Source organism: Rana temporaria, chromosome 3 (assembly GCF_905171775.1).
Source record: "Rana temporaria chromosome 3, aRanTem1.1, whole genome shotgun sequence".
In the NCBI taxonomy this organism is placed as follows: domain Eukaryota; kingdom Metazoa; phylum Chordata; class Amphibia; order Anura; family Ranidae; genus Rana; species Rana temporaria.
In genome coordinates, this window is record NC_053491.1 from 64,049,443 (window position 1) to 64,060,736 (window position 11,294).

The 11,294-nt window shown below is 39.8% G+C and overlaps 1 protein-coding gene across 9 annotated transcripts in view; it reads left to right on the plus strand.

The window, feature by feature from the left end:
- The window catches only part of DMXL2 (Dmx like 2), a 250,506-nt gene extending 246,877 nt beyond the window's left edge, over positions 1 to 3,629 (plus strand). For all 9 annotated transcript variants that reach the window (XM_040342664.1, XM_040342667.1, XM_040342665.1 and 6 more), the window contains 2 exons: positions 1,516 to 1,733; positions 1,866 to 3,629. In XM_040342664.1, the coding sequence (XP_040198598.1) occupies positions 1,516 to 1,733; positions 1,866 to 2,075 (428 nt within the window). In that variant the 3' untranslated portion in view covers positions 2,076 to 3,629. The remainder of the gene's footprint in view (positions 1 to 1,515; positions 1,734 to 1,865) is intronic.
- Positions 3,630 to 11,294: the final 7,665 nt, after the last annotated feature.

Sequence of the window (11,294 nt, forward strand, 5' to 3'; positions counted from 1 at the left end):
TTTTAATAATAAACATGTCATACTTACCTGCACTGTGCATGGGTTTTGTACAGAGTGGCCCGATCCTCCTCTTCTGGTGTCTCAGCAGTGCTCCTGGCTCCTCCTCTTCTCAAGTGCCCCAACTGAGAGACGCATTCCATGGGGGGGCACTCACGCGGGCAGGCTCCCGAATCCTGCTGCTGCGTCCATTGACACAGACAGCAGGACTCGGCTCCACCCCCTGCTTCTTTTTTACCGGATTTGATTGACAGCAGCGGAAGCCAATGGCTCCTGCTGCTACCAATCTATCCAATGAGGACCCGAGACAGCGGCTGGAGCTGCTGTGCTCGTCGCTGGAACAATCAGGTTTAGGTAAGTAAAAGGAGAGCTCTGGGGGGCTGCTGCACTACAGAAGATTGTTTACCTTAATGCGTAGAATGTGTGTGTGTGTGTGTATATATATATATGTATATATATATATATATATATGTATATATATATATATGTATATATATATATATGTATATATATATATATATATGTATATATATATATATATATATATATATATATATATATATGTATATATATATATAAGTGAAAAACCTTGGGGTTTTACAACCGTGATTTAATTGAGCAGTAACATGTGAGGTCAAAACATTGAGGAGAAAGTAGATCTGGTGATGGTTGAGCACAGTGTGTATTAAAGAGCACAAAGGTGGAATCTACCTAAAATAAATATATCTAGGCAATAATTGGCATTCAGAGGGATTTCTGAGTGACTTTTTGTTATTGAGGATATAATTGTATTGGAACTACGGTATATGAATGCACTTCTTATATTTTTTACATTATATATTTTTTCTCATTTTTTGTTGTTCTGATGTTGTTGCAGTATACTGAGGCTTATATGTGATTGATATGAAGTGTATTATTGAACACACTAGCATGGAAGGTTTTGATATTTATATAATGATGAGCATGAGAATCACACGGTGCACAGCAGCTGGTAGACTCTAAACATTATTAGATTATTACAGGTAAAGTTAATGTGTTAAATATTAATTGAACACCCACCTGTGTTGGGGACTTATATTTAAAAAAAAACATATAGCATCTCACAAGGGACATTATATTTAGTTTGTATTTTGTGCTGAGATCTAGCTGATGACATTGGCATAAATAGTTTGGTGCCGATATCTTCTTGCTAGCATTCCATCTCCTTGGAGGCCTAAAATGTATTTTATCTAAGAGGCCAAGTTCTGTGAGTCTGTCTCGTCTTTTGCAAGTTGCTGTTTCCTTTGGAGTGAATATTGAAATAGAGAGAGATATGGAGGAACATGTCACATTGCTAGAATTAACATATAGGAAATATTCAAATGGTGAGTCAAAGAAATTAGAATGTACAGATGAATGAATATGCTGACACCACTGATTCCCAGTTGTATAGGCTGACTGGTGTTGCCTTTCAATAGGTTTAGAATGAAATATGTTAAGTAATTTGAGAATTTTTTTTTTTTTTTCTCTACACTTTAGCATTCAATTGCCATGATAATGGAGCCACAGTACTTCAGTATGCAACAAAACAACAGCTCCTTATTACTGGTGGCAGAAAAGGATTCATCTGTATCTTTGACATTCGACAAAGACAAATGCTTCATACTTTCCAGGCTCATGATTCAGCAGTTAAAGCTCTGGCACTGGACAACTCTGAAGAATGCTTTGTTACTGGCTCAGCGGAGGGTAACATGAAGGTAGAGCATATTAAACCTTTATTTGGAGAAAAAAAATGTAGTCTTTGTAATGATCTGGCATAATTGTTGTTGGACAGAGTCTAAGCAATTTAATATATATATATATATATATTTTTTTTTTTTGTGCTTTAGGTGTGGAAGTTGACGGGCCATGGTCTGATTCACTCTTTTAAGAACGAGCATGCCAAGCAATCCTTATTCCGTAATATTGGCGCAGGTGTGATGCAGATAGAAGTAGGCAAAAACACACGTATCTTCTCCTGTGGAGCAGATGGCACTCTGAAAATGAGGGTGTTGCCTAATGCTTTGAAGACCCAATCTGGCATATTTGATATTCTTTAAGCTGTTACATTACAGACCAGTCTCCCACTGCTGCAACACTTGTAGGAAGAGTTAGCAAGGAGCTAGAAACTTTAGAATACCAGTGTAAAGGCTGCTTACTATGGAACCAGGTTTAATGCTGCTGTAAAAGATAGATAATCATGTCTGTCTTCTTGGTTAAGGACAGTAGGATGGTGCAAATGAAGAAATTGCTGACAAGCCTATACTGCCTTGGCAGATGCTACTGAAATTGCTGGCATCGCTTAGATGTATTGTTTAAATGCTACAATTTATTTTGTGTTCAGAAATTCCTTCAGTGCTGAAACTTAATGGATAGCAGTCTGCTGGCTATAAAACTGCCAGAAACAAAGGGAATCTATGGATTCAGAAAGGGATCCAGTGGCTTTAAGAAGTTTACAAACACCTCTGATTTAATTTTAAATGCCTGCATGTAATGTGCAATGATACGCCACTCAGCACTGGAGCATCACTGGGGCCAAGTGCACATACACAAAAAAAAAAGAATAACTTCAGAATCTACTCTTATTTCGTAATTCGCAATGATCCTATAATCACTAACGGACAAAGTTAGAGCGGCTTTTTTTTTTATTATTATTTACGTTTGTAACTGTTTACATTTATTCCAACATTTGCTTCCAATTTTGAAACTTGTACCTTAAGAAAGCATGTCTATATTTTCCTTGCATTCGGTAATAAATGAAGGCAATGTGTGTACGTACTGTCACATTCGATACAAAATATATGGAAGCTGGTTTTAGGAATTTCAAGAAGTGAGAGGAAGTCATTAATTTCCTTGGCGGGTATCTTTATATTGTCAATTTTTTCAATTGATTTTATTTATTTTATGTTTTGTTGTTTCATCATTGTAATTTGCACATCATTTTAACTGCAGTGTTTACTTTACACTTGACTTTTGCACATTACCACTTTGACCACCTGACAATATGGCTTTAGGTCTTGTTTTTATTTAATAAAACCTGTGTTGGTTGTAGTGAATTTGAACATATTTCCTGAATTCATGCATTGTTGATTTTTTTTTTTCAATACACTTTGGGGTTTGATCAAATTCTGCTGGACACCCAATCTGTCATTGAGTAAGATGCACCCAAATATGGCCACTGCTCGGACAGGTTCCACAGCACCATGTTTTAAAATGAATGTTTGGCTTCCTGTGGCCAGATAGTGAATAGTAAAAAAAAAAACTAAATTATTACACAGCATATGTATAACTATGCAGCGTTAAATATTGTTGGCTTGTAAAATACTAGGCAGTGTTGTCTTATTTTGATGTAATTCACTGTTGTAAACATACATAATGTTAATAAGCTACCCAAGACTGTCTGTGTATTTAACTGTTTTCCTTTGACTTGTCTAATTATTTTTAATGCAAAAGTGTGTGTGTGTGTTGTACTGTAAATTATAATTGCATTTCATGCACCTTTCTCTGATGACATTGCCTTCTTTGAGGACAATTTAAACGTATGTATAGGAAAGAGAGAATTGTTGTTAGTTTTACCTTTGTAACTTAAATAAACCCCTTTTATTTCATGGAAATATTTTGTCTGCGATTTATACTGACATCACATAAAAGTATGAACTATAGAAATATGACAAAGTGAAATATTACATGCTAAAAATCTGATTGAAAGCAACTTCCCATAGCATTCCTGCTTTTTTCCTACGCAAAAAAATGTGTCAAAGTGACAAGAACTTTTCAAAGTAACTTTTATTCCAGGCTCAATATACATTGCCTATTAAAGACTAATGCCGCGTACACACGATCATTTCTCGGCATGAAAAAAAAACACGTTTTTAAAAACGTCATTTAAAATGAACACATAATTTTTCGGCTTCTGAAAAACGACCAAAAAAAATTCGAACATGCTGCATTTTTAAACATTTTTTTAAAAAATGTCGTTTTTCGGGTTGTAAAAAATGATCGTGTGTGGGCTAAAACGATGTTTTAAACCCGTGCATGCTTAGAAGCAAGTTATGAGACTGGAGCGCTCGTTCTGGTAAAACTACCGTTCATAATGGAGTAAGCACATTCATCACGCTGTAACAGACAGAAAAGTGCGAATCATCTTTTACTAACACGGAATCAGCTAAAGCAGCCCAAAGGCGAATAGAACTTCCCCTTTAGAGTGCCGTTGTACGTGTTGTACATCACCGCGCTTTGTTCATCATTTTTTAAAAACGATGGTGTGTGGGAAACTTAGTTTTTAATGATGAAGTTGGAAAAACATTGTTTATGCTGAAAAACTACGTTTTTTTTTATGCCGAAAAATGATCGTGTGTACGCGGCATAATGCTGGCCATACACTATACGAAAAATCTGCCAGACCCATTTTCGAAAAATTAACATTTGGCCATGAAAGCAAACTATAGTGCCATCATGTGATCGCTCAGTGCACATAAATGAATACTTTTTTTGTTGTTTTTTGTTGTTTTTACATATACCTACAGTTCATTAACCTTTCAATTTATCGTTCGTTCGCAGAAAATTTCTAAACTTGTCATTCGTTTTTTCGGCTCAAAAACATCCCAACAATTATCGATTTTGTGCCCATTAACTGGCCGAAAAATGAACAAACTGGCCAAATGACCGAAAAAAATGTATATAGTGTATGGCCAGCATTAGTCCATCTTTTGCAAAAAAGAATTAAAAACGAATAAATTAACTCACATTTGCAGAAAAAAAATGTACATTTGTTACTTTTTTGCAATGAGCCTCCAACTCATTGCAACCCCAATTAGTAGAATGTGGGTGCAATGCACACTCTTCCTCCAGCTCTTGGTTAATAGCAGATTACGGACTTTGTTAGAGAGCTGAAGGAAATATCAATGGACTATAAGAATGGTGATCACTAGGGATGAGCCGCACAACTCCCCCAATCCCCCCCCCCCCCCCCGTTCGGTTCGCACCAGAACCTTCGAACGGACCGAGCGCAAACTACTTTTAGAACCCCATTGAAGTCTATGGGACTCGAACGTTCAAATTCAAAAGTGCTAATTTTAAAGGCTAATATGCAAGTTATTGACGTGAAACGGGTTTGAGAACCCGGGTCTTGCCCCAGGGAACATGTATCAATGGAAAAAAAAAGTTTTAAAAACAGTCTGTTTTCCTGGAGCAGTGATTTTAATGATGCTAAAGTGATTTTTATTTTATTTTTTATTCCTTTAAATTTAATACCTGCTTTGTATTACTATAAGAAAAAAGTCATTTAAAATTGCTTGCGGCTTTAAGTAAATGTCTGCAATATTGATGAAAATCATTGAGAAAAATAGCATGGGTTTCCCCGCCCCCCTCCCCCCAGGTCATTACCAGCCCCTTTGGCCCTATATACTTTTAACAGCAGTATACAGGCGGTGCAAACAAGACAGGGACTGTAGGTTTGATGTTAAGTATAATGGGCCAGATTCACAAAGAATTGTCCTGGCGCAGCGTATCAGAGACACGCTACGCCGCCGTATCTTACTTGGCGGAATTTCGAATCCAGGAATATTTTGCACCGTAAGTTACGGCGGCGTAGTGTATTTCTCGGCGCGTATTTCAAATTGGGCGGGTAGGCGATTGAAATGCGCATGCTCCGTTTTGAAATTTCCCGCCGTTCTTTGCGCGAAATGACGTCGCACCGACGTCTTTTTTTGAACGTAGACCTGAGTTACGTCATTTCCTATTCACGGACGACTTACGCAAAAAAAAAAAATTCAAAATTCGACGCGGGAACGACGGCCATACTTTAACATGGCAAGTCTATCTATACGCCACTAAATAGCAGCTTTAACTATACGCTGGGAAAAGCCGACTAGCGACGACGTAAGAGAATGCAAAGGCCGCGCGTACCTTCGTGGATCGACGGAAAAAGCTAATTAACATACCCGACGCGGAAAACGACGCAAACTCCACCCAGCGGGCGCCGAAGTATTGCACCTACGATCCGAAGGCGTACGAAGCCGTACGCCTGTTGGATCGAAGCCAGAAGCCGTCGTATCTTGGTTTGAGGATTCAAACTAAAGATACGACGCGGCAAATTTGAAAGTACGCCGGTGTATCAGTAGATACGCCGGCGTACTCTCACTGTGAATCTGGCCCAATCTGTTTGTAATTTTGAACTGGTACTTTTTTGAAGCTCCAGCTCCAGCCCAAAAATCTATTTTTTAAGCTTTTTGGAAAACAGAGGGGTTATCACCCCTGTAACATTTGTTTTGCTGTCTGTGCGTATCTGTTCAGAAGATTGCAATTCACTTTCTGTCCCAATGACAAATGTTTTTTTGAAAAAAAAAAAAAAATTGGTGCCCCTCGGCCTCCTGACTGTGTTTTAAAGGTTCAACTTCACATCTATGCGATGCATCAGATTATGTACCTTTGTGCAGAACAGCCTATTCATTTGAGAATAAACTGCCTGCCACCCCTCAATAGCACCAAAGTGCATGGGCCTTTTTTTAATTTTATTTTTTAATGCCGCTGCATCAAAATGCATGGTGTTTTTGTTGGCATGCATTTTTATTTTTGTGATTTTTTTTTTTATTTACACACATTATACAGGGAGTGCAGTATTATTAGGCAAGTTGTATTTTTGAGGATTAATTTTATTATTGAACAACAACCATGTTCTCAATGAACCCAAAAAACTCATTAATATCAAAGCTGAATATTTTTGGAAGTAGTTTTTAGTTTGTTTTTAGTTTTAGCTATTTTAGGGGGATATCTGTGCGTGCAGGTGACTATTACTGTGCATAATTATTAGGCAACTTAACAAAAAAAAAATATATACCCATTTCAATTATTTATTTTTACCAGTGAAACCAATATAACATCTCAACATTCACAAATATACATTTCTGACATTCAAAAACAAAACAAAAACAAATCAGTGACCAATATAGCCACCTTTCTTTGCAAGGACACTCAAAAGCCTGCCATCCATGGATTCTGTCAGTGTTTTGATCTGTTCACCATCAACATTGCGTGCAGCAGCAACCACAGCCTCCCAGACACTGTTCAGAGAGGTGTACTGTTTTCCCTCCTTGTAAATCTCACATTTGATGATGGACCACAGGTTCTCAATGGGGTTCAGATCAGGTGAACAAGGAGGCCATGTCATTAGTTTTTCTTCTTTTATACCCTTTCTTGCCAGCCACGCTGTGGAGTACTTGGACGCGTGTGATGGAGCATTGTCCTGCATGAAAATCATGTTTTTCTTGAAGGATGCAGACTCCTTCCTGTACCACTGCTTGAAGAAGGTGTATTCCAGAAACTGGCAGTAGGACTGGGAGTTGAGCTTGACTCCATCCTCAACCCGAAAAGGCCCCACAAGCTCATCTTTGATGATACCAGCCCAAACCAGTACTCCACCTCCACCTTGCTGGCGTCTGAGTCGGACTGGAGCTCTCTGCCCTTTACCAATCCAGCCACGGGCCCATCCATCTGGCTCATCAAGACTCACTCTCATTTCATCAGTCCATAAAACCTTAGAAAAATCAGTCTTGAGATATTTCTTGGCCCAGTCTTGACGTTTCAGCTTGTGTGTCTTGTTCAGTGGTGGTCGTCTTTCAGCCTTTCTTACCTTGGCCATGTCTAAGTATTGCACACCTTGTGCTTTTGGGCACTCCAGTGATGTTGCAGCTCTGAAATATGGCCAAACTGGTGGCAAGTGGCATCTTGGCAGCTGCACGCTTGACTTTTCTCAGTTCATGGGCAGTTATTTTGCGCCTTGGTTTTTCCACACGCTTCTTGCGACCCTGTTGACTATTTTGAATGAAACGCTTGATTGTTCGATGATCACGCTTCAGAAGCTTTGCAATTTTGAGAGTGCTGCATCCCTCTGCAAGATATCTCACTATTTTTGACTTTTCTGAGCCTGTCAAGTCCTTCTTTTGACCCATTTTGCCAAAGGAAAGGAAGTTGACTAATAATTATGCACACCTGATATAGGGTGTTGATGTCAATAGACCACACACCTTCTCGTTACAGAGATGCACATCACCTAATATGCTTAATTGGTAGTAGGCTTTCGAGCCTATACAGCTTGGAGTAAGACAACATGCTTAAAGAGGATGATGTGGTCAAAATACTCATTTGCCTAATAATTCTGCACTCCCTGTGTGTGTATATATATATATATATATATATATATATATATATATATATATATATATATATATATATATATAATGTGTGTAAATAAAAAAAATATCACAAAAAATGCATGCTAACAAAAGTTAAAAAAAGGCCCATGCACTTTGGTGCTATTGAGGGGTGGCAGGCTGTTCATTCTAAAATTAATAGGCTGTTCTTCAGCAAGGCACATACTCTGTGCATGTAAATAAAATAAAAAAAAATCACAAAAATGCATGCCAACAAAAGCACCATGCATTTTTTTGAGAATCGTGAGAGAATTGTGATCTTCATTCTAAGCAAAAGAATTGTGATTCTCATTTTTCCCAGAATCGTGCAGCTCTACTGCCTTTAGGAATTAATATGAGAAACACCAGCAAATCTATTGACGTAGCTTTAGGTGCACACTGTACAGAGGACACAGGCAGTACACCACGTGAAAATACTGCAGCTAGCACAATCACCTGCCTGCCTGTCAGTAAATTAGGAAAAGCGGATCTAGCTAAACTCAATACAGTGTATAAATATATATATATACAACACCTGGGATGCATATATATCCTCTACACACTGTAACTCTAACTGACTAGCCTGCCTGCCTGCTCTATCTAACTCCAAAATATGACATTCATTGTCTCTCTCTGTAAACCACCAACACACTACACAAGGCCGACTTCCAGGCAGCATTATATAGTGTGGGCGTGTACTAAACCCCCTGAGCCATATTTGGCCAAAGCCACCCTGGCTTTGGCCAACTATGGTTCTCCATTTTTTGCACGCTGTGATTTGCCAGCATGCGGGTCATAGTGCATGCTTGGTCATCAGCCAGCAATGCACTGCGATACCGCAGTGAATTATGGGCCGTGACACGCCACTCGAATTTGGCGCGAACAGCCCAAAACGTTTGTAATTCAACAAACGATCGAACATACGATGTTCGAGTCGAACATGAGTTCGACTCGAATACGAAGCTCATCCCTAGTGATCACCACATTTATGTTCCATTGATAACTACAAGTTTACTACTGCAATGGAAGACAGGACTTCACAGATCTCTGTGAATGAATGACATAGCTGTGTTGGCTGAACTCCACACAGCCATGCAAATCTGAAAAGTGACAGCTGCCTACGAGGAGAAGGACCCCCACATGCTGTAAGAGGTTGGGGGGTTCAGCTTGCAAACATCTTATGTTACACTAAAAATATGAGTGCAACATGGTCTAAAATGTGGAACATAAAGAGATTTACAAACATATTACAGTTAAATCTTGAGGAATAAGGCACTTCTTTGGACTTCTCAGCAATGTTACAAGTCTGCATGGACAATTTCTGATGTGTCACAATATGCAGCAGCAATATATCTTTCTCTTACATTCATTGATGGATACAGCTACTGCTTCTTCTTTATCCATTACCAAACAGGGTTTTATAACCCAACCTACAGGAGTAGGACACTAGGCAGAAAAAAAAAAAGACTTGGTGCCTTTTATGGGCAGTCCTCTCCGGGCATAAAACTCCCTCTCTGCTATAGGCCTCCAGTCATTCTGCCAAGTGTCTTTGGGAGTATAGACGTGTTGTTTTCTACTGGGACTTGTGGTCCCACAGCTTTTTTCCCTTTTATGGAACTTTGTCTTTTTTCTTGCGAAGATCAACAGGCATGCTGTGCGACGGGCTTGAGAATCTCGATCCAGTGGTCACCCCAGTCTGACCAGCGATCACACGAAGAGCGGTTGGCCACGACAATGCCCCATGAACCTGGGCGGCCAGCGAGTTAAACGCCTTGCGGGAACACATATGACCAGGCATGTCAGTGTTACCCCTGGCCGACAGTCTCCACACCCCCCCCCTCTTTGGTGGAGAGGCGGATCTGTCGCAGGAGCCTTACCCTCCACACGCTCTGCTGGATTGGTAAGTAGATGGCCCCTTCCTTCCATCTGTGGACACAGTGTGGGGCGCGGGTACCCTCCCCCCCTCTTGGCAGCTTGCCTGGTTCGGTGCATTGGGTCCCTTAATGCCCATTTCAAGTCTGCAAAGCAACACCTGGTTGTCTGTGCACACTTAACAAACTTTAATAAAATTTGCTGTGGTGTTGTCCTCTGATGCTGGTTTTTGCCGCAAGGTGTTGGGGGCAGCTGTTTAGAATTCTCCGGCACCCCTTGGGGTGGTTCGGAGTGTTGGCATATTGCTCATTTGTTGGTTTGCCCACCTCTCGTTGTGGCACTGCTTGGGGACATCCCTGTTTGGTAATGGATTGAGAAGCAGCAGCTGTGTTCATCAATGAACGGGATTTTTTGTTACTCACTGTAAAATACCTTTCTCCGAGTTCATTGACGGACACAGCACCCACCCCTCTATGGAAAATCTCCTTTGACACTGCTTGTAAATGACTGGAGGCCTATAGCGGAGCCCAGAGAGGACAGCCAGGTCTCTTTTTTCTGCCTAGTGTTCTACTCCTGTAGGTTGGGCTATAAAACCCTGTTTGGTTATGGATAAAGAAGAAACAGCTGTGTCCGTCAATGAACTCAGAGAAAGGGGTTTTACAGTGAGTAACAAAAAATCTGGTTTTCTCTTAGATTCATTGATATACACAGCTGCTGCTGGGCAAACCAAAATCCTGTGTTTTTTTTTTTTTTTTTAATGAAGCTGAATATTTTAGAATGAAATCGCAGTCATTGATATTTAGACCGGTGACTGCCCAGTCTGAGATGTTGTCCTCAGAATCGCAGATAAATTGGATAGTGTCTGAACAAAGATGGTAGTGCCCTACTGGAGAGAAAGGCAGATGAAGGCAAGGGGAGTATTGTGATGGCTGTAATAAATACCGGTACCTGTTAGTGTTACTTGGCATGCATTCACTTAAAGAAAACCTTCATCCATTTACATCCTCACGCTTTGTTTCTAATACCACTTTTTTAATGCGATTTGCTTTGTTTTAGTTTACATCTTAATTTTCTGAACCCTCGCCTTGAGATGTCCACATCACATGTCCCAAAAGGCAGTTTACGTGATCTTGCACATGCAAAGACAGACCATGTGTCTCTGCGTGCACTGGATTTTGTTTCAAGATGACAGGGTGGGAGTAGAGTCGATAAATGGAA